The sequence below is a fragment of the Peromyscus leucopus genome, chromosome 9 (assembly GCF_004664715.2).
Source record: "Peromyscus leucopus breed LL Stock chromosome 9, UCI_PerLeu_2.1, whole genome shotgun sequence".
NCBI classification, from domain to species: Eukaryota; Metazoa; Chordata; class Mammalia; order Rodentia; family Cricetidae; genus Peromyscus; species Peromyscus leucopus.
Window position 1 is genome coordinate 71,706,554 of NC_051070.1, and position 24,632 is coordinate 71,731,185.

At 42.1% G+C, this 24,632-nt stretch overlaps 3 gene segments (V, D, J or C); all 3 read right to left on the reverse strand.

Annotated features, from left to right (window-relative positions):
- Positions 1-1,059: 1,059 nt before the first annotated feature.
- On the reverse strand, positions 1,060-1,728 carry LOC114682287. The segment is given in 2 exon segments: positions 1,060-1,475; positions 1,636-1,728. Coding segments are annotated over 2 exon segments (468 nt in total).
- A 14,909-nt stretch (positions 1,729-16,637) lies between these two features.
- On the reverse strand, positions 16,638-17,386 carry LOC114682285. The segment is given in 2 exon segments: positions 16,638-17,066; positions 17,226-17,386. Coding segments are annotated over 2 exon segments (420 nt in total).
- A 4,973-nt stretch (positions 17,387-22,359) lies between these two features.
- On the reverse strand, positions 22,360-23,249 carry LOC114682284. The segment is given in 2 exon segments: positions 22,360-22,655; positions 23,098-23,249. Coding segments are annotated over 2 exon segments (336 nt in total).
- Between the last annotated feature and the right edge of the window lie 1,383 nt (positions 23,250-24,632).

Genomic DNA, 24,632 nt, shown 5'->3' on the forward strand with positions numbered 1-24,632 from the left:
TCTGTAAATGTCGTTGTGACCAGTGGTGCATGCTGCTAGAAAACACAAAAATTGACTATCATTTGGGATTGGGGAGACATTTGTGACTCTTCCTTGAAGACCTGATGAGGGCATTCCAAGCATCCAACTCACATAAGTGTCTTCACAGAAGCTTCTTCCTTCAAGTGTCAAAGCTTCTACTCATGAGTCTGGCTTTCGTGGCTGCCATGTTTCTGTGGAAGGTCCTGTGTTCTTTAATTTGGTGTTGCTCATTTTTCCTCAGTGATAGAATTTGTCATCTCACAAAGCTAGTCTTTCTCACCTTTGTCCACATCTGTTTCCTAATTCTTGTTGTTTTTAACTTATAAATATAATCTGTAAATGACAGTCTTTAGCTCAGAAACGTTGTCTTTTGCAGTTCAAGGAAATGAATGTTGAGCCCACTTGGATTTTCCTCACTTACAACTTCTGTAGTTGCTTCAGAATGTGTTGTTCACACTGTTTTTCTATATAAGATGTAGAATCATTTACTAAAACAGCATTTTCTTTCTTCATTCTTTTTTATTTTTATAATTTCACAGCCTTAGACTTTTGCACAGATTGACATGCTGCATATGTTCCTCCTCCTACAAAGCAGGCCTCAGTCCCAGGAGAAACTAGTTGGTCACCCCTACAAATCGTTAGGTCATTACTGCAGCAGTGGGAATGCCTTGCTTGTCAGGTTGATCATTAAGCACAGTGGGGCCACAGCATGGTTTTGAAACAGAATATCACCAACTCCTGTAAGAATCTGTTATACAAAAGCTTTTGGATTGCCATACACATGGACATGCTAGAATCAGCTCACACAGAAAGGAGAGGAAAACTTACCCTTTACTTCAGATGTTGCTGTCTGAACCTACTCAACAAACTGTTCATTTTCCACTGTTTATTTAAACCAAGATATTATAGTGAACAATACATGCTTAACATATACAGTAAATATGAATTTTTAAATAACCATTAAGATAAATCAAGAATATAACCTAAACTTTCTAGGTCATCTTGGGCCTTACCATATGTATTTTTAATTTCTGTATATTAGTCTCTACTCTCAAACAATGTTACAAATGTTGTCCTAGAATGTCTGACATAGCAAAAAGGGTGCCACTCAAGATCTGGTGTCAGGTTTGAAGACAGGCTGCAGGTGTCTGGGGAGCAGTGTGTATCTGCTGCACAGAAGTAGATGGCTGAATCTGCAGGCTGGGTGGCTGTGATGTGCAGGGAAAGGTGTTTGGCTTTCTTATCCAATAGAAGGGTGAGTCTTTGGTTCTGCTTTCTTTCCACATTTGACCGGATGTCAACGATGAACTGAGGATGCTTCCCAGGCTCTTGCTTATACCAAGGGAAGTAGACTGAGGCGCTGTCTGTGTAAGTGCAGTTGATGACAGCGCTGTCTCCCTCCTGGACACTCAGGGTGGAAGGATGCTGCTCCACCTTCTCTCCTCTGCTCTCCCCTGTGTAGAAAGATGGAGAGAAAGGAGAAAAGTTGTCAGGTCATTATGCTTCCTTATCTTTTTCCTGTAGTAAATAGAGAAAACCCAAATGAAACCATTCTGCTGAACACCCACAGACCTCCCACTAACATACCCAGTCATCTTACACTCCTTAACTCACAATTTATCTGCAGCCAGAAGAAAATGAACAAAGCATGAACAGTTGTCTTCATTGTGCTTCCCACTGGGATCAGTTGTAGGTGCTCGGTCGATCTCTAGCTAGTCAGATATCTAGCAAGTTCCAATTGGCCTTTTGTTGTTATAACAATCATACATGTTGAGTTATTTGCCCAGCCAATAAGAAAAAACCTGTTCATTTAGAATTCACTAGGACGTCTTTTCTGTGCATCAGCTGATGTGCACTGCCACCCTGTGGTCAGATTTCTAACTGCAGAAATCTAGTTCGTTTTTCTCTTATTAGGAAACATTCTGCCCTCCTCTGCCATCCTTACTCTTCCAACTTAGCTGTGCTCACACAGACTGTGCACCTGCTCAGCCAGGTGAGAGCACAAACTCCCTGCTCATGCATGTGAGGACCACATTGTTGAATTTAGCTGTGTTACATTTCCTGTGAACCAGTCTAATAGGTGAGTGATCCAGATCCCCAATATCCCACTCAATCTTCACATTCCCAGGCCTACCCATGGTTATACCTCCTGTGCACAAGCCCAGCCAGTTCAGAGCTCCAGATCTCCATCCACTCACATCTTCCCCACACTCTCTGAAAGCCTACTTTGGGACCTACAGCTTCATACCAACCTAGAGTGGTAAGTTGCCAAGAACCTCTGTGTGTCATCCCCACATACCAAGGCAAAGCTGGACTTGAACAGCTTTTGCACCAGCACACAAACGTAGACCTGAGGTGTATTCACATACTTTCTTGATAGCCATTGAATTAGAATCACTCTCATCCCCACCATCAATAATGGGTATCTCTATTGGAAGAATTGACCTACCAACCCTTCAAACCTGATCTGAAACCAACCTGATCTGAGCAATAGCAAAAACAGAAACCAAATTCTACTCAACAGAGGCAGGCTATAATATGAGACACAGTGAAAGAAGTCTACATGCCTACACCACATCACAAACACACAAGCATTATGAAAGACAAGACAACCCCCATTCCCACAAAACCCACCAGTGCGATAGAAATGTTCTCCAATGGGAATTACCTAGATGAACCCCAGGACAGTAAACAGAGTCTAAGAGTGTATGGGGAAAAGAAGCTCTAGAAAGAGCAATAGCAGGACACAGTTTCTATGAAGTGGAAATGGGAAGAGTGAAGGGGGCTTTAAATGGGGAGTGAGGACAGAGATCAGTGTAGGGGCAGAGGGAGAGAGGAGGGATAAATAACATTAAGAGTCTTTGAAAAAGTCATAGGCAATCATATTATTCTCTATTTGCCCCAAATTACATTATACATATACATATGTATGTATATGTATAATATATATATATGAGTATACATAAATAAATAAATAATCAAAATGATGTTATTCCACTTGGGGTGATAATGCTCCCCTAGAGCCATAGACTGTTTATCATAACACCTGGTATGAGAAACCTCCTTTCAATTTTCAATTTTTGGTCAGGACAATCCAAGACAGGACTCCCAAAACAACATAGACTATTGCTATTGTCTTTAGTTGTATCAAAGATTTGATGATAATTCCCTATTCCTAAAAATATTACACACTTTGGATATAGGACTTGGAAGGATGAGCTACAACTGACCTAGGAGTCTATTGCCTAAGGACTCTCATAGTATCCAGAGATATTCTGAAACCACCCAAGGGAAAAAAAGCAGTCAATACTCCTATCCAGCTGTAATACCTAAGAGCCACAACAATGACCAGCATCCAAATCTTCAATAGTGTCACTTCTGTCTTGGAGGTAACCAACAACCACTGAATTGGACTCATAGCTCACTCAATGGGAGGGAATTCCTGCCTGTTACTGTCAACTTCACCAAACATCCATGGATGATAGGAGGAACTCTAAAAGAGAACTTCCCACTGCCATTTTTCTAAGCCAGTATAATCCCTAACCACATTCTAAATGCTTATCCTTAAGCACACAGATGTTGTGAAATATTATTTTAACTACATAAAGATGTGTTACATTTATTTATGCTATGGAGTATTACTTTAACTATGTGAAGGTGTGTGCATTTGTTTCTTCTGTGTTTGCTAATGATGTAAAGATGTGTCACATTTGTTTGTGCTGCATTTGTTTAATTATGTAAAGATGTGTTGCTGTTTCACATTGCCTGCCTAAGACACCTACCTGATTGTTCTAATAAAAAGCTGAATGGCCAATAGGTAGGCAGAAGAGGGATAGGTAGGGCTGGCAGACAGAGAGAATAAGTAGGAGGAGGAATCTAGTTTCTAGAGAGAGAAGGACAGAGAAATAGAAGGAGAGCCATCCAGGGTGGGCTGGCCAGAAAGCCAGACATGGAGGAAGCAGGATAGCAAGATGGACAGTACATACATGAGATAAACAAGCTTTGGGGCAATACATAGATTAATGAAAATGGGTTAATTTAAGTTAGAAATAAAGCTGGTTAGAGCAAGCCTAGGCTAAGGTTGAGCATTCATAATTAATAATAAGTCTCCTTATCATTATTTGCAGGCTGGCGGATGAAGAAAGCCTGCTACAGTTGGGTGCCTATGACAACTGATGCATGTACAGCACAAGCCCTAAAAGAGCACTGTAGAAAGGCTGGTCCAAGATTAGAATGCATTCAGATAGCATCAGGTTTGGGTGCAACACAACCATTTCTGCATAACTCCTTGGCTTTTACTTACTTTTGGATGAGCTGACACACTCCATCTCACTGAATTAAGATAAATCTTGCTATGAAATCTAGGCTGGCCTCTAACTTATGATTCTCCTGCTTCAGCTTTCCAAGTGCTGAGATTACAGGCCAGCACTACCATAACCACTCTGAATTCACTACACTCCATCTACTTGTCTCTGAACAATATTCTCTGAAAGGACATTGCTGATGCAAATACACCCTAACAGAGACTGTAACAGTGTACACAAAACCAGAACAAATCCAAGTCAGCACAGAGATGGGGAATAGACACAAAGTCCCATCCCTAACCCAGAAACCTTTTGCCATTGATACCTGCTGAGAGAGGGAAAATCAGTTTTCTCCAGTGGAGTGACAATAGGTATTTTAACCACATTCCAGGGCAGACCTCAAGTTCAGGAGTAGCTGACCAACACAAACATGCTTGTGTGTATGCTTTTGTTGTTATTGTTATTGTTATGCGGTTGTGGGATTTTGTTTTTGGAGGGAAGTTGTTTTGTCTTCTTGGTTTTAGGCAAGTAGGGAGATAGCGGAGGACTAGAGAGACAGGAAAGGATATAATCAATACATATTGTATAAACACTTCAAAAAATAATAAAAATTGTAGTAAAAAATACTGACATTGCTCTGTTAGTGTATCTTGGTTTTGGGTGCAATGATGTATGAGATCCTGTGACTTTTCTAGGCTTACTCTGTACAATTTCACTCGCTAGTGTTTATAATATTATTCTTTTAGGAAATTCCTTTTCAAGTTATATAGTCTGATGATGTCAGGTGCTCCTCAGAAATGTAAAACTGCAAAATGAACATGTGACAATTTCTGAATGTGGGAAATAACAAAGTTGACACTTGAGCTCTTACAACTATTTCATGTACTGTGCAACAGCAGCACACACATCTGATGAATAGTTGAAGACACGGACTTTATTAAATCTAGGTTTGATGATTTAGTAGAACACTGTTTCTGAAATGATTTAACTCCTAATACAAATGTTTGGTGTAAGTCTTCTTTTATTGTGAACATAAACTTATATTTTAATGAAATATTACTTTCTCAGATATTTTTGTAAGTTGTGGAAATCTGATAAAGTAAAAATGACTTCATTATTTGTGTCTTAGTTACTGTTTGTTGGTATAAAGAAACACCATGACCAAGTAACTTATAAAAGAAATTTAATTCAGGACTTGCTTAAAGTTTCAGAGGATAAGTCCATTATCATCATTACTGGAAGCATGACAGCAGGTCAGCATGGTCCTGAAGAAGTAGCTGAGCGTTTTCCCATCCTGAGCAGTAGACAGCAGGCAGAGAAAGAGACACTGGGGCAGGTGTGAGCTTTTTAACCTCAAGTCCACTTCCAGTGACACACCTCCTCCAAAACTTCCTCCAAAAAAACCTCACCTCCTAATGCTTTCCAAATAGTTCATCAACTGGGGACAAAGCCTGCAAATATATGAGCCCATGAGGGCAATTTTCATTCAAACCAATGTAATTTGAATACTTATTGATGCATTTTATATTTGAGTCTTCAATTACATGGAAAATTAATTTATAGGGACTCAAAACAGTTGGAATAGCACAGAAAGACCCACACAAGCTCAAGCTACACAAAATTCCAGCATGGGGTATGACTACAAAGTCCCGCCCCTAACTAAGGACATGTTGACATCTGATAGCTACTAAGAGAGGAAGAATCTGTTTCTTTAAGGGCATGGCCCCAGTAGGTCAACCACACTCCAGGGAAGATCACACATCCAAGAAGTAAGGACAGCACACAGCACACACAGTACTTGAAGGTTTTGTTTTTTTTTTTCCCCAGAAACCAAAGAAAAGCTGAAAAGTAAGGACGAGGGTTGGAACTGGTGGGAATTGGTGGAGAACTGAATGTGATCAAAGTGCATTATATGAAATTCTCAAAAAAACTAATGAAAGTCCCATTCTTCTGATAATTGAAAGATATTCAATTGACTGAAACATTGAGTAATTTCTTTTCTGTTTGCTGAACAGCATGTCTGTTTGATGCCTTTGTAGAACAATAATTGAAGAGCAGTGAACACTGTGCAGTGGGTCTACCTGACAGCACTGTGAACCTTGTCATCTTTGTCAGTTGTCCCAGTACTCTTCATGAGAACTTCTTCCTGAAAATGGGAATCTGTGAGGAAAGGGCGCACTGATGTGAAACAGCAATCCTGAACTGTCTATGTTAGTGGAGATGACGGAGACACAGCATAAATTGGAAACCCCACAGCTGTGCAAAGCCTCCTGCAGAGTCTGCCTGGGGCAGGGCTGTAGCTGCACACCCAGCTGCAGTTTGGGGCCAGGCTGCACACTTGCTGGGAGCACTGTGCATCAGCAGCACAGAGGTAGGTGCCTGAGTCCTCCAGCTGGGCATCCCTGATGTGCAGGGTGCTGTAGCGCTCCTTGGAGTCGAATGTTGACTTTAACCTCCCATTCTCCTTTGTTCCTGAAGTCAGGGAAAAAAGACTGACGTGGCTGCCCCTGGGATTCTGTCGGAACCACTGAACCCTCATCATGGTGGTAGAAAAATTGCATTTCAGAGCAGAGCTGGCTCCCTCTTGGAGACTGAGGGCTGGAGGATTCTGTTCCACCTGCATCCCTCTCACCCCTGCTCAGAGAGAAAGGAAAAAGAAAAAAACACTCATGACAATCCTCCTGCAGGTTCCACCCTGTCATATATCCTGGGAGACAGCCATGAGGAGCTTTGGGTCACCTGTGTCCTGCCCCTCCCACTGGCAGCTCTGGAACACCCCTAACCCATCTGGGAGAGCCACAACTCACAGCAAACCTGCACCCACAGCAGCCCCAGCACAGCTCCCAGGCTCCTCTCCATGGATCCTGTTAAACTGCTGAGACTCCTTCACCCCAGTTCCAGACAGTATCTAACTTAGTTCCAACAAGCATCAGGCTCTCCCTCACCTACTGAGCACCAATAAAATCTGAGCTCTTTCATCCTGATAGAAACCCCCACCCACAGCAGCCCAGTGAGGCCTCAATAACTGCTCCCTAGCTGTGGATGAAAACCCTGCAGGGAACAGGAAGCTATGTCATCTACAGCTTCAAAACTAAAGAGAGTTGGTTGGGTTGTCTTTGTTTGTTTGTTTGTTTGTTTGTTTGTTTGTTTGTTTGTAACAAAGTAAGAGACATTTGAGAGAAATTGTGAGAAGGAGGGGATGATATATCAGGAAAGAGCTGAAGTCTCTGTACATCACACAGCATAGAAGGATAGAGAATAAGCCATTTCTTAAATTCCATAATTTGACAGAATTTGAGAAATCAGAATTGAGAAAATTCTTATAAACTAAAACTCTTTGAAGGAGTGCAATTTGTTCTGGGGAATAAATACACTTTGTTGAAATCAGCAGATCACCATCTGCAAAAAAAAAAAATGTTTCTAATGAAACTTTCATTTGTTAAAACAATCAGGTTATGAATATAGCATTCACCCTGTTTTATTTTCCATGTCTGTTCTTCTTCTACAATCTCTTCCCTGCACCCAGCAGACCCACACATTGCTGCTCAAGTTCAGTAGTGTTCTCTATATTTCTATATATTCTCCTTCTGTTTTTGTGCTTGATTATTTTTCCTCCCCACAACTAATTATTTGTGTTCCTGCTATCCTGAGAGAAGACAATGAAAAGTTTGGCTATCACAGGTATAGGAATAATTTCTTGGTCAGTGAACTTTGGGAATTTCATCATAAAATGTTAAAACTTGAAGTCACTGAGCTAGATGATTTTTATTGAATTTCAGACTTCACGTTGTCCAGTAAAATTCTATTTCCTTACCTCTCCTCATGGAATCATCCTCATAGTGGATCTCCAGGCTCCTCTACGTTTATAGTTCCACAGAACAGCACAGCTAACAACCAGGAATAAACTTTGCTGTCTGTGATTGACAGCCTCACATGTTCTCTGGTCTTTTTAACTGCCCAACCATTCAGGCACTTCAGAATGTCAACTCTGGGAAGCCTGCAGTGCCCCCTAGTGGACCAACTCCATCAGCAAAGGTGACTTGAGGCCATAACTCCACATGTCACACAAAAGCAACCCCCTTCACTCCTTTAGTTCCTGATGGAGGAAATGCAAGATGATCAGAAGACATGACAGTTGAGTCATCATAGAGCCTTTGTCCAGTGACAAATGGAGGCAGATACAGAGATCCATGGCCAGGCACCAGGCTGAACTCCAGGAATCCAATTGATAAGGGAGAGGAGAGATACTGCAGGAGAGATATTGCAGGCGAGGGACGTCGAGATCATGATGGGAGGACGTGCAGAGATGATGGACCACACTAGAGGAAGCCCATGAACCGTGGACTGGTGGCTGTGGAGCCCCCATGGGACTGGACTAGGTCCTCTGGATACAGAAGACGGTTGTTTGGCTCAAACTGTTTAGGGGGCACCCAGGCAGGGGAATCGGGATCTGTCCCTGGTCTATGGGTAGGCTTCTGGAATCCAGTGCCTGTGGTGTGACACCTTGCACAGCCTTGGTGCAGTGGGGAGTGGCTGGGACCTGCCTAGGCTCAGTGTGCTGGGCTTTGCTGACTCCCCATGGGAGACCTCCATTTGGGGCATGTGGGGATGTGGGGTGGCTTGGGAAAGAGGGCTGGGGGTGGGAGGAGGAGAGGGCCTGTGGATAGCCTGTGGAGTGAGTAGAAAATTTCTTAATGAAAAAAAAAAAAGACATGGCATTCGAGATGGAGTTGGAGTTAAAGATGAACCACTTTAAAAGTGATACATCATGGAGATTAAACCTCTAAATAAGCTGATATTCCTTATCATGTGCTGTTTATTAGATTTCTATAATTTAGTTAGAAATAAATCCATGAGCATTGACTAAACTTTTCCCGAAAGTGAGTAGTATGAACACATAAAAGGGGAGGAGACGCAGGTTTACACTCTAATGAAAAAGACTAAAATACAGGCATCTGAATAAAACAAACAGGATCAGGGAAGAGCATAGTGAAAGTTGTGTGATCCCAGGAACAGGAGAAATGCCCACGTGGAGATGATCAGACTCTGAAGAAGGCAAGTGTGATGATAGGATAGTAAACATAAGCTACCCCAAAAATTCTACCAAGGAAATTCTACAGCTGGTAAACACCTTTAACAAAGTAGCTGATACAAGATTAACTCAAAAAAATGAGTTAAATAAGAATGACATATGGGCTGAGAAAGTATGTGGGGAAACAACACCCTACACAATACTCACAATTAATATAAAATATCTTGGGATAACTTAAACCAAACAAGTGAAAGACCTGTATGACAAGAATTTCAAGTCTTTGAAGAAAGAAGTTGAATAAGACATCAGAAGATGGAGAGCTCTCCCATGCTTATGGATTGGTAGGATTAACATAGTAAAAATGGCCATCTTACCAAAAGTAATCTATAGGTTCAATGAAATCCCCATTAAAATTACAACACAATTCTTTATAGACCTTGAAAGAACAATATTCAACAAAATAAAAATAATCAAGGATAAACAAAATAAATAACCAAGGATAGCTAAAACAATCATGTGCAATAAAAGAACTTCTAGAGGTATCACTATTCCTGATTTCAAGCTCTACTATAGAGCAATAGTAATAAAAACAGCATGGTATTGGCATAAAAACACAGGTTGATCAGCTGGGTCAAGTCAAAGACCCAGACATAAATCCACATGCCTATGGACACCTGATTTTTTGATAAAGAAGTCAGAAATATATGCTGGGGGGAAAAGAAAACACCATCAAAAATGGTGCTGGTCTACCTGAATGTCAACATGTAGAGGAATGCAAATAGATCCATATATATCACCCTGCCCAAAATTCAAGTCCAAGTGGATCAAAGATCTCAACATAAAACCAGATGCACTGAACCTAATAGAAGAGAAAGTGGGGTATAGCCTTGAGCAATTGTCACAGAAGACAACTTTATGAAGAGAACACCAATAGCACAGACTAAGATCAACAATTAATAAATGAGACCCCATGAAACTGTGAAACTTCTGTAAGGCAAAGGACATAGTAAGTAAGACAAAATGAGAGCCTACAGAATGGGAAAAGATCTTCACCAACCCCACATCTGACAGAGGGCTGATTTCCAGAATATATAAAGAACTCAAGAAACTAGACATCAACAAACCAAACAATCCAATTTAAAAATGGGATACAGATCTAAACAGAGAATTCTCAATAGAGAAACCTCAAATGTCTGAGAAACAAAGAAATGTTCAACATCCTTAGCTATAAGGGAAATGCAAATCAAAATGACTTTGAATTCTATCTTGCAGCTGTCAAAACGGCTAAGATCAAAAACAGAAGTTACAGCTCATGCTGTTGAGGATGTGAAGCAAGAAGAACGCTCCTCCATTGCTGGTGGAAGTACAAACTTGTACAACCACTTTGGAAATCAATATGGCAGTTTCTCAGAAAACTAGGAATCGATCTACCTCAATATACAACTATACCATTCCTGGGCATATACCCAAAGGACACTCCATCTTACCACAAGAACATTTGCTCAACTATGTTCATAGCAGCTTTATTCATAATAGCCAGAAACTGGAAGCAACCTAGATGTCCCTCAACCAAAGATTGGATAAAGAAAATGAGGTACATTTGCACAATGGAGTGTTACTCAGCAATTTTAAAAAAAAATACATCATAAAATTTGCAGACAAATAAACAGAACTAGAAAATAATTATCCAGAGTGAAGTAAGCCAGAACCAGAAAGATAAACATAGTATATACTCACTTGTAAGTGGATATTAGATATAAAATAAAAGATAATTATGCTATACCATACACAAACCCAGAGAGGCTAAGTAACAAGAAGGACTCAAGGGGTGAAGGCATGAATCTCCCTAGGAAGGGGAAATAGAACAGATATAGCAGATGGACTGTGGGCAGGTGAGGACAGGAATAGGAGGGACCAGGTGGCAGGAGAATGGAGGGAGAGTAATGAGAGAGACAACTGGAATTGGGGAGCATATGGAGGAAATGCAGAAACCTAGTGCAAGGGAAACTCCCAGCAATCAATGAGGGTCACCCTAGCTAAGATTCCTAATAATGTGGGATACAGAGCCTGAAGTGGCCATCTTCTATAATCAGGCAAAGCTTCCAGTGGAGGAATTGGGACACCAACACAGCCACAAAACCTTCAGCCTACAATTTGTCCTGCTGCAAAATGTGCTGGGGTAAAGATGGCACAGAACTTATGGGAGTGGCGAATCAATGACTGATCCAGCCTGAGAGCCATGCCACAAGAGGGAACCCACCCCTGACATTGCCTATGGGGCCAGGAATCAGAGGCTGGAAAGCCCAAAGACCAAGAATAGAACCACAAACAACTGGCAAAAAATAGAAAAAGAATAGAAAAGGAAATGAAAATAAAGTCAATGAAATGATTCCTAATGATATTCTGCTATACTTGTAGACTAGAACCTAGCATAATTATCATCAGAGAGGTTTCATCCAACAACTAATGGGAGCAGATGCAGAGACCCATAGCCAAATATTGGATGGACAAAACTCAGGGAAACCTGTGGAAGAGGGGGAAGGATTGTAGAAGCCAGGGGGGGTCAAGATCACAAGAAAACCCACAGAATCAACTCTCCTGGGTTAATAGGGGTTCACGGAGATGGAACCAACAATCAGGGAGCCTATATGGGTCTGACCTAGACTCCCTGCATATATATTACCGTTACTTAGCTTGGTTTTCTTGTGGAACTCCTAATAGTTGGGGCAGGGGGGTCTCTGACTGTTTCATCTGCTTTTGAGACCCTTTTCCTCCTACTTGGTTACCTCAGCCAGCCTTAATAAGAGGGGGCATACCTAGTCTTATTACAACTTAATATGTCATATTTGGTTGATATCCCTGGAAGGTTTTCTGAAGGGAAAGAAAGGAGAAGTGGATCTGGAGGAGAGGGGAGGTTGGTGGGAGGGACTGGAAGGAAATAAAGATGGGAAACTGCAGTCAGGATGTAATATAGGAGAGAAGAATAAATTTTAAATTTTTTTAAATTGTTTCAAATAATAAAAAGAAATCAGAGATATCATAAATAAATAATTTAATAATGTACACAGAAAGAAGAATAAACAAAACCCCAAATCAGAAGATGGAAAGAAATTATTAAGATCAAAGAATAAATAATGGAATGAGAAGGAAAAAACAGAGAATCGGTGAGACAGATAGATGGTTCTTTGAAAAGATAAGTGCTGTGGGATGGTCTGTATGTCAAATTGCTCTGATTGGTCAATAAATAAAACACTGATTGGCCAGTGGCCAGGCAGAAAGTATAGGCGTGACAAGGAGAAAGGAGAATTCTGGGAAGTGGAAGGCTGAGTCAGAGAGACACTGCCAGCCGCCACCATGACAAGCAGCATGTGAAGATACCGGTAAGCCACAAGCCATGTGGCAAGGTATAGATTTATAGAAATAGATTAATTTAAGATGTAAGAACTAGATAGCTAGAAGCCTGAGCCAATAGGCCAAACAGTTTAAATAATATAAGCTTCTGCATATTTATTTTATAAGTGGGCTGTTGGACTGCCAGGACTTGGTGGGAGCTGGAGAGAAATTCTCAAGCTACAGATAAGTAAGATTGACAACTTCTTAGCTCTATTGACCAGAAAGAGTGAGAGGATGAAAGGGGATACTAATAAAATTCATAAAATATCATTAGTTTGTTTTTTTTTTTTTTTTTTTTTTGGTTTTTTCGAGACAGGGTTTTTCTGTGTAGCTTTGCGCCTTTCCTGGAACTCACTTGGTAGCCCAGGCTGGCCTCGAACTCACAGAGATCCGCCTGCCTCTGCCTCCCGAGTGCTGGGATTAAAGGCGTGCGCCACCACCGCCCGGCTAGTTTTTTTGAAAACATATATTCCACTAAATTGAGATGCCTTAAAAAATAGATGAATATCTAGATGCATGTGACTTACCAAAATTAGCCCACACAAAATAAAACATTTAAACAGGTGTATAACAAGGAAAAATGACAGCTCAATTTCCCTAATGGACCAAGACACAAAAATTCCTAAAATAAAATACTTGCAAACTGAAATCAAGAACACAGAGAAAAGATCATTCACCATGATCAAGTTGGTTTTATTTCACAAATTCACTGAATGTTCAATATACATAAATCATCAAGTGTTATAAATTACATAAATAGACTTGAGGATAGGTGAGTCACAGGGTCATCTCACTGAGCACAGAAAAGACTTTTGACAAAATCCAACCTCTCTTACTGTTAAAAGTCCTGAAGAAATTTGTAATAGAAAGAACATATCTCTGTGTAATATAGGCTACATATTACAAATCTACAGCCAACATTATATTAAAATCAAACCCTTTACACTAAAATCCAGAACAGGACAAAGAGACCCATATTCTCCTCTTTTATTCTATATAGTACTAGAGTCTTAGCTAGAGAGATAAGACAAATAAGACAGCAAAAGAATACAACTGGAAAGGAAGAAGTCAGTGTCTCTATTGGCAGGTGACATGAATCTATATATAAAAGACCCTAAAGGGTCCACTAGAAAACTCATGGAACTTTTGAACATTTTCAGTGAAGTACCAAAATACAAAATCAATGCACAAAAATCAGTTGCCTTCCTATACAATAATGACAAATATTTCTACTGAGAAAGAAATCAAGGAAACAATCCTATATACACTGTCTTCAAAACAAAATACTTTGGAATAAACTAAGGATGTATGAAAAACACTTGTAGAAACTCACCTCTTTTTAAGCTAGTTGTATCAGTTACTTTTCTGTTGCTATGATACAACACTAACCAAACTAGCTAAAGAAAAAAAAAAGGTTTATTTTGGCTTGTCATTCTAGAGATATATAGTCCATCATGACAAGGAAAGCATGGCAATAGTCATAGAATGTGGGACGGTGAGAACAGGGCACGGGAAGATCATGTTTTCATCCATACACAAAAGTCAGAGAGAGAACAGAACGTGAGAGCAGGGTGTACAACCCCAAAGCCTCCCCCAGTCACGCACTTGCTCCAGCAAGACTCTCCCTCCTAAAGGTCCATTGCCTCCCCAAACAGTACCACCAACTGGGGATGAAGTGTCCAAATACATGAGCCCATGGGGGACATTTATCTTTCAAGCCAAAACACCAAATTAAGAACATACATTTTTAAATAGGGGGTTTGAATACAGATAGCCACATGAGTGAACAATGCTGCCTCTCAGAAGACATGAGCTATTAAATGAAAATCTCAGTACTAGATGATAGATACCTCCTTAAAGTTACTGTTCAAATAAATATTAGCAGCCCCCCCCCCGCAAGAGTCTAGGGTGTTACCATTTCTCTTGGTTGTCAACTGTGTTAGTTTACTTTCTATTGCTATGATAAACAGCATGACCAAAAACAACTTTGGGAGGAAAAGGTTTGTTTCATCTTACAGTTTATAGTCTATCCTGAAGGAGTTTCAGGACAGGAACTCAAGCCGGGGATGTGGAGGCAGGAACTCTATTAGAGGCCCTGTAGGAATGTTGCTTAGTATCTTGCTCTCTATGGATCACTTGGATTGCTTTTTATACAAGCCAGGCACCAGAGTTGGCACCAGCCACAGTGGTCCAGGACCTCTGAAATCAGTCAATCATTAATCGAGAAAAATGCCACCACAAACTTGCCTGTGGGATAATCTGGTAGAATTATCTGAATTATGGCTACCTCTTCCCAGATGTCTACAGTTTGTGTACAAAAAAACTAATCATCACACCGACCATATTTACATAGTGAGATACAATTGCTGAAGACACAACACACTTTGGTGGCAGGACAAAAAAAAAAATCAAGCTGACATGATAACTTCCTCCCTGCTGGCTGTGAGGGTTGCTGAGGCAGAAAAGTCATCTGTAGTATCACCCAATAGTGAACCTTGAATGTTACAATTCCAACTTGCCAAGAAAAAAAAAAAACAATGTGTCCATGATGCAATAGTGGCATGAAGACTGAGGGGTAACCCACAACTTTCTTATTAGATTTGAGACTTGTTTCACAGCAGAGAATGCTTGCCTGCTATTGTAAGCCTGGTCAAAGCCATGTCTCAGGAGGTTATAAGCCCTAACAGGTGGGTAATCTACTATTTTTAAATAAGTGGACATGGCAAAATGCCTTCTAAATATTTGTGTATATCCATAGATTAGTGCTGCTCTAAGCCTTGACGAAAGCACCTTCTGCAATAGACAGAAATCAATACAGATATCATTAACTGGTCAAAATATTAAGATTCTCATCCCTAAATAGGACATCTCTATCAACTGCTGACCTCAAGGCTCAAGGAGCATCTAAGAAGAGGGAGCAGAAAGAGTGTAATGGCCGGGAGATAGGGAGAAGTGCTACAAAATGCTGTCTTCTGGACATGATATGCCCAGAGCACCCTTGAAATCACTAAATTTATGGGTACCTGCACAAGATCAAGTCAACATCAGTCATGTTCCAGCAGACAGCATTAATTGGACTCAGGAGGTAAGCAAACAAAAGGAGAAGACATGAAGGTAGGAAGATGTGTCAGGCATTGAGGGGAGCAAACATGGGGACATGGAATGGATAAAATTAAGATACATTGTATACATGTAAGCAATTGTCAAAAATAAAAGAATATTTTAAAGATTATATAATAAGTACCTGGCAAGGTGGCACACATCTTTAATTCCAGCACTTGGGGAGATAGAGGCAGGTGGATCTCTGTGAATTTGAGAGCACTCTGGTCTCCATAGCAAGTTGCAGGCAGCAGTGGCTATATAGTGAGACCCTGTGTCAAAACACACACACAAGAAAAGAAGGAGAGAGAGAGAGAGAGAGAGAGAGAGAGAAGTAAATTGAAATGAAAAGATTATATAGTAAGAAAAACCAAGATAGTCCCAAATTTAGCTAGCCCAGGCATTATACAGCTGTCCTTGCCATGTAATACACATCAGTTTATCATTCATGGTGTTTAGCCATCTGGTCTTCAAAATAGAATAAAGGGAATACTTGACAGAAATATTAAAGAATAAAAAAAGACTATGGTTTAAGAGAATTGTCTGCTCTTCCAGAGGACCCAGGTTTGATTTCCAGAGCCCACACGGCATCTCATAACCGTCTGTAACTCCAGCTCCAGGGGGGTCCTATGCCCTCTCTGGCCTCAGCCACCACAAGGCACACAAGTGACAGACAGGCATATCTGCAGACAAAATACTCAAATACATGAAATAAAAAAAATTAATTTCTTTAATTTAAAAAGAAATCATGATAAGTAAAATGTTCTTCAAAATGTTTTCAGGTCAACTTGAAGCTAACTTTGAGGTTATGTTCCTATACTAAAACTACAAGGTGAAAAATCTTCTATCTCAATTTTTTTTTAAGTTTTTTTCCAGTCCTGGTCTCAGTTTTATGCACAGGCAGCGGATGCCTGGGGAGCAGTGTGCACTTGCTGCACAGAAGTACGTGGCTGAGTCCTCAGGATGGGCAGCTGTGAAGTTCAGGGAGAGTTGTTTGTCCTTCTTCTTCAGGAAGACAATGAGTCCTTGTTCTTCTTTTCTGTCCACATTTGAAAGAACATTTATAAGGAGCTGGAGACCTGCCCCAGGCTCCTGCTTGTACCAGGAGAAATAAGAAGGGGAACTGGCTGTGTAGGTGCAGTTGATAACGGCGCTGTCTCCCTCCTGGACACTCAGGAGAGAAGGCTGCTGCTCCAGCTGCTCTCCTCTGCTCACACCTGTGCAAAAGGAAACAGCAGGAAGACCGTCAGGCTACCATTCCCCAGACTTTGCTTTTCTTCCCACGGTGATTTCAGTCAATCTGGAGGAACCAGTCCACCCCTCAGACTGATAATGAACATTGACAAATGCCTCGTTTCCCAAAAGCTCTCACTCACAGTTCAGCTGCAGCCACAAGCACAGGACAAAAGGTCCAGTCAGTGTCTTCATTGCTCTCCCTGAGGACTGTGGCCTTCAGTCAGGCAAGATGCTTCTGTGATCAGCTCTCCTCCTCTGTCCTCCACAGCACTGCAGGATCTTCAGTTGTCTGCACAGAAGGCTGCTGACTGCAGCTGCTCTTTCAGAAGTCAAAGTCCTTTGGTTAAGTTTGCAGCAACAGAGATGCTCTGCCACCTGGTGGACAGATCCTACCTGCTGAACGAGCGGCTCCAGTCCTCTTTGAGCCTGTATCTCCAGGATATTCTGACACACTAAATAGCAAGTCACTGAAGCAAGTTTGCAAGCATGTCCAATATTAAAACTGACATCGTGTAGCAGAAAACAAATACAGTGAAAAGAGCGAGTACAGAATTGAATTGCATGTTCTCTGCACACTGCTGAGTTCCCTTAAGTAAGCTGGGAGTAGAGTTTAAGTAAGTTCTTTTAAGTGATGCTTATTGAGCAACAGGATTAGCCTGTTTGAAATCAGGGAATCATCTAGTCCACTAAGCAAATAAAAGTAAAATTCTTCTTCCTCCTCCTTCTTCCATTTTTAAAACTGATAACAATAGCAACCAGCTGGGCGGGCCATCTTGATTCAGCTCTCACAGAGGAAAAACTACATCTATGGAAAGAATTTAAGCATAAATATTGGACTAGGAGACAGAGAGTCACAAAATATGTCATATTTATGATATTGTTGGCTTTGCTCTTTCAATATCTGGTATTTTCCCAATCCCAGGAAATAGGCAGTGTTGTGGATCGTCCTTTAATAAATGTGGCTAAGTCACGGTGCTAGTTAGCTTGTTTGTCAACTTGACCCAAGCCAGGGTCATTTGAGAAGAGGTAACTTCAATTGAGAATCTGTCAGACTGGCATGTCAGCAAATGTTTGGGGCATTTACTGATGTGAAAGAGTCCAGCTCACTATGGGGGGGTGCCATCCCTCAGCAAGTGGTCATGGATTGTATAAGAAATCAAGTGGAGATTGCAGCCCCAGTTGCAGGCCAGCAGGCAGGACTCCTGCAGGCAGGTCTGACTACTACCACCCCCCATTGGACCTACAAGCCCCACTCCACCCCCCACCCAACCCTCCCATCCCCTGAGACCAGAGCTATTACCTGAGATACAGAATCTGCCAGCTCTGATTGGACCAAGAGATGAGTCATTGTTCTCCCAGCCAATCACCCCAGCCTCTAGACTTTAGGCCCAGAGGCACAACCTGTGCCCACATACCCCCACCCACTGCAGGCCCAGTTGCAGGCCAGCAGGGCAAGAATCCTGAGGGCAGGTGTTCCCATCACAACCCCCTATTGGACCCTGCAATCTACAAGCCCCACTCTGTCCCTCAAACCCACTACCCACTGGAGACCCCAGCAGCTTCCTGAGACACAAACACTGACAGTGCCAATTGGACCAAGAGTGGCTCCCTAAGACACAGACACCATTTGCACCAATTGGAGGAAGAGATGGGTAGACGCCAGTGCAAGAATACATTCAACAACATTTGCTCAACCATGTTCATGGCAGCATTATTTGTAATTACCAGAACATGGAAACAATCTAGATACCCTTCAACAGAAGAATGGATAAAGAAAATGTGGTACATTTACACAATGGAGTATTACGCAGCGGTAAAACACGTCATCATGATATTTGTAGGCAAATGAATGAAACTAGAAAAAATCATCCTGAGTGAGGTAACCCAGACCCAGAAAGACAAACATGGTATGTACTCACTCATAAGTGAATGTTAGATACAAAGCAAAGGATAACCAGGCTACAATCCACAACCCCAGAGAAGCTAGGTAAAGAGAAAGACACTAAGAGGGACACACATAGATCGCCCTGGGAAGAAGAAAGGATTAAGATCTCTGGGTAATCTGAGAGGGGGGGATAGAGGGGAGGGCATGGGGGGATGGGAGGTGAGAACATGGGGGAGAGACAGGGAGGGAGAACAATGAAAGAGATATCTGGACAGAGTGTACTGTTAAGGGGATGGGGAGAAATCTGCAGCTAGAGAAAACCCCAGGAACCCACAAGATTGTCCCCAGCTAAGGCTCATAGCAGTGGTGGAGATGATTGTTGAACTAGCCTATCCCTGCACTCATATTATTGTTTATTCTAATTGTCATCTTAGAACCTACATCCTGTGACTGATGGAAGCAGATGCAGAAACCCACAGCCAAGCACTTGACCAAGATCCTGGAGATCAATTGAAGAGAGGGAGGAAGGATTGTAAAGAGCAAGGGGGGCTGGTCAGGATCATGATGGGAAAAACCACAGAAATAGCTGACCCAAGCTAGTGGGAGCTCATGGACTCTGGACTGACAGATGGGGAGCCTGCATAGGTCCAAACTAGGCCCTCTGAATGTAGGTAAAAGTTGCATGGCTTGATGTGTTTGTGGGGCCTCTGGCAATGGGACCAGGACTTATCCTGGGTACATGAACTGGCTTTTTAGACTCCATTCCCTATGGTGAGATGCCTTACTCAACCTTGATGCAGCGGGGAGGGGCTAGGTCCATCCCCAATATGGTATAAGAGCCTGTGTTGACTACCCAAGGGAGGCCTTACCCTCTATGAGGAGGGGATGGGGGTGGGATGGGGTATGTGGGGGGAGCAAAAAAAAGAGGAGGGAGGGGGAACAGGGCTTGGTATGTAAAAGAAAAGAAAAAGGTTTTAATTTAAAAATTATATAAAAAACAAAAAAAATTAGTCATGTACTCTGATTTTTTATTTATTTTTATTTTATGTGAATGAGTGTTTTCCCTTTATGTATATATTTTGTATGTTTATATATGTATTATTATGTATATATCTGTGCATATATGTGTGTATCTATGTATGTGTGTGTATCTATGCATGTATATCTGTGTGTATGTATGTGTGTATGTATGTGTGTATGTATGTATGTATGTATGTATGTATGTATGTATGTATGTATGTATGTATGTGTGTGACTAGGGCCCTCTGACGCTAAAAAAGAGTGTCAGATCCCTGGAACTGGAGTTACAGGTCGTTGTGAGCCACCATGTGAGTTCTGGAAATTGAACTTGGAGCCTCTGGAAGAGCAGCAAGTACTCTTTTTTTAACTCTCTTTTAATTTATTCTTTGTGTCTTTCACATCATGCAATATTGATCCCATTCATTTCCCATCCCTGTATATCCTGCCTTCTGCTCTTGCATCTCCGCCCTCTCCCAATAAAATTTCAGAGAAAAAAGGAAAAGGGGGGGGGGAATCTCATCATGGAAGCTGTAGTATGACACAGTAAGTCACACAGTAAAGCCTTTTGACAATGTATCTTTACTTGCAAGTGTTCACTGCAAAGAGTCATTGGTCTGGTTCCAAGCCTCTGGTTTCTGCTACACCATCGATGCTGGGCCCTCACTGGGACTCCTCTTGGATATTCGGCTGTAGCTCTATGTTGTGGAAATCATGCAGCTTTGGGTCTGCAGGACCAGTGCCTTCATGTGCTCCAGAAGACCACAGATGGGGTGAATGTTAGGGTGGGCCAACTCATAATTCTGGTTCTGGGCCTGGTAGTTGCAGGTTTTGTCTGCCCACCAGCTCTCAGGGTGAACTCTCCTGCATTGCCTGGGCGAGTTCATCCCTTGCAGTGATGAGCAACGGCAGGGTAGGTTCTCCTGCTTTCACATCCTGAGGGTGGGATCTCCCACACCTACACCTTCAGGGCCAGCTCTACTGTGTTGCCCAGGCATGGCATAGGGACACTCTCCCGAGTGCTGCAACAGATGAGGGGCAGGGCTAGCTCTCCCCTTCTTATGACTTTAAGGCCAGCTCTCCCACCTGCTTCAGGTGTTGATGGGCGGAGGTGGGGGACATATCTCCACCACCCATGCCAATGAGTAATAGGGACAGCTCTCCAGTGCTTAAAACTTCGGGGCTGGCTCACCCATACCTCTGCCAACAAGATTGGTTCTATTGTGCTGCCCAGGCAAAGTGCAGGGCCTACTCTCCCAAGTGTTGCAGCAGCAAATACTCAATCCCTGAGCCATCTCTCCAGGCCCTATTCTGTGTTTTTATGAAGCATTTTATAAACACACACACACACACACACACACACACACACACACACACACACCTGAGATTGTGTGTTCACCTATAATATACTCAAAGCAGTAACAAAACCTAAACCCGTGTCCTATTCTAAATTTGTGATGCCTGGCTATATCCTAGACATTCAGTCCCCAGGCTCTGCTCAACTTTTTGTAAACTGCTCACTCCTGCTTAGGAAAATGTTAACAAAGCCGGACAGTGGTGGGGCACACTTTTAATCTCTGCGCTTGGGAGGCAGGGGCAGGCAGATCTCTGTGAATTTGAGGCCAGCTTGGTCTACAAAGCAGGTTCCAGGACAGCCAGAGCTATACATAGAAAAACACACACACACACACACACACACACACACACACACACACACACACACACACACACGCAGGCTACACTTTCAAAAACTGAGGCATGTATTTTACATACTCTGTATGCATAGCAAGTGTGTAATATCTGTGTGTGCACATGTGTTCACATCTACACTCCAAAACTAAAGTCTCTGGGTTAGTTGAGAAGAAGAACATAAGCACCACACATGCCCTCACTGAGACCACAAGTGGTCAGGACTCTTGTGGGATAACAGTACTGTAGTCTATGCACTCTCTTACTTCTTTATTTTAGGTGTATGAGGGCTTTGCTGTATATAGACCACACACTTGGTGCCTGCAGAGGCCAGAAAAAGAGCATTGGATCCCCTGGAACTAGAGTTACAGATGGCTGTGAGCCACCATGTGGATGCTGGGTAAGAAGCTAAAGTCCTCTGCAAGAGCAACAAGAGCTCTTAACCACTGAGCCACTTCTCCAGGCCCTGCCCTCTTAATTGTTAAATTTTACACCACCTAACTGAAATGCCTATTTAAAATTAAATGACATGAAAAAAAGTTAGGTAACAATAAGAATGTATGCTTACACCTTTTAAAAATGAAAATGCCATGGCACTTTGGAAAGCACTGGGTCTATGCTTCCCTCTAGACTATGACTGCCACCCTGCCACAGGATGTTGCACAGGTGCAGACACAGCTATCTCACTGTGTGTCAGCCACGATGCAGTAGTACACAGCAGTGTCTCTCAGGGAAACCCGGGGCAGGCTCAGAGTGCTGAACTTCCGGTCCGCAGAAATAAACAGAGACGCCACTTCATTTGCCGCATGGACCTTATATCCTTGAATAATAAACTGTGGTCCCTGATGGGGGACCTGCCGGTACCAGTAGATGTACTCGTTTGTAGCGATGTTTGTGTGGCTGCAGGACACATTCACTTCTTGCCCTTCATAGGAGTCCATGGAGAGGGGCTGGGTGGTCTTAGCAAGGCTCCATGTGGCTGTGGGAGTGAACAGAATCCTCATTCCCGTCCTGGGACAAGATGATTAGAAGCCCCCATGCAGTTCCCATGGCTCTTTCTCATATGGACCTACCCCTGACTCTTCCTGCCAACCATATACTTGTACCCAATTTACTTCCCATTTGTGTTTCAGGACAAAACTATCCTTTCCTCTTATTCAAGAGATGCCAGGATCACAGGTACAGTGGTACCAGTTTACTTTCTCCCTCCCTAACATGGATGTGAGTGATCGGTAACCCCAAACACCTTTAGTACCCCCAACATACACTTCACATAAAGGCCGAGTAACTACCAGCACAAAATAACACCACAAAGCTTTCCCGGACATCTTGAATAAAGGACAGTTGCCTGCCAACTGAAGATCCCTGCCTAGCATCCTCAAGCCCAGGTCCCCTTTCATTGTAGTCCAAAAATAACTCACCCAAGGTCAGGAGTACAGTCACTTTTGCCACCTCCTTCATATTCTCATGGTAAGCACAGGCCCAGATTTCAGTTCCTTTGCTGAGTCTGAGCTTAGACTAGGATGGGAACCAAGGGAGAAACACAGAAGCCACCGCCAGACACCACTCTTGCTGCCCTCACCTGGCTATGATCCCCAGAGAACAGCCAATAGCAGGGCAGCTGCTAGGAAGGAGACTCCCCTTCAAAATTCAAAACCTCAAAGCAAAAGGAAGTTAAAGGGGAAGGCAGTCTCAGAGGGCAGCAGTTTGAGTTTCATGCTAAATGTTTGGTGAGGTCTAATTCATTCGAGGATCATGAAGCAAGTACATAACAGATAGATTCACTCATACTCTTCTTTCCCCTTCCGTCCTAGACAGCCCCAGAGGGAGGTCAGCTACTGTAGATGTCCAACACTCAGAGACTCATGGACAATCATATCACTGAGCAAAATCTTCATGATCTAGCCTATTATGCCATAAAATATATGCTTCATTGGCCAATATGCAAACAAGGTAAACTAGGAATCCCTAATCTCATCCCCAAAAAAGAACAGATGAAAAGTCTGACCTAGCATCTTCCGTAACCTAATATGTGGGTATCTTTTAAGGATCCCTCATCTACTTTCCAGGTACCATTCAATGGGTGTCAAATACAGAAGTAGACCCCCACCCACCCAATGAGATCATATGACCAGGTAGCTGGTACATTTGGTGTGGAGCCATTCATGGAACCAGAGAGAAAATGAGACAAACTTATTAATGAGACTAAGACCCCCCCAAAGGGGACCCCTCTTGTAAAAATAATAGGAGAGAGAGGGGGAACAGCATCACAGTTTTGCATATACAGAATAGGCACCACAGTCTATTGCAATACCAAGTTTTCTGAAAAACAAGTTCCAGTACACCAAGGAAATACAAATTTGAACAAATGGAAAAATGGAGAAATAGGCAAAGATGGTGAAAGGGGGTGCTAATGCCTTGTATTACATGGAAGGAAGAATGGGGTTTCTTCAGTGAAGAAGCAATGAAGAAAAAGCAAGCTCTCAAATAGATGCTTGGGGCTGAAACTTTGTCTTATACTGTATAGTAAGTATATACACAAAAATAAAATAAGCCCCCAATTAAATGCTTTCTCTTCTAAGATTTGCTGTGGCCATAGTGTCTATTCACAGCAACAGAATAGTGACAGGGGCATTTTTTTTTCAACTGAAGTTCCCCCTTCCCAAATGACTCTACTTTGTGTAAAGTTGACATAAAACCATGCCTCACAATCAAGCCCTTATCAACTTGACGCACAAACATACGAGGGCCTTTCCTTTCTATTTATCCCCCAAGATGTCATGTCAATATTGACATCACAATAACGAACATCCTAACTTTTAAAAGTCCCAGTGACTTTATAAAAACCCAAACACTTTCAAGTTCTGTCTCTTTAAATCATCCAAAGTCTCTTTCAACATCCAAAATCTCTCTAAAATGTCCAAAATCTCTCTAAAATTGTAATGTCTCTCTAAAA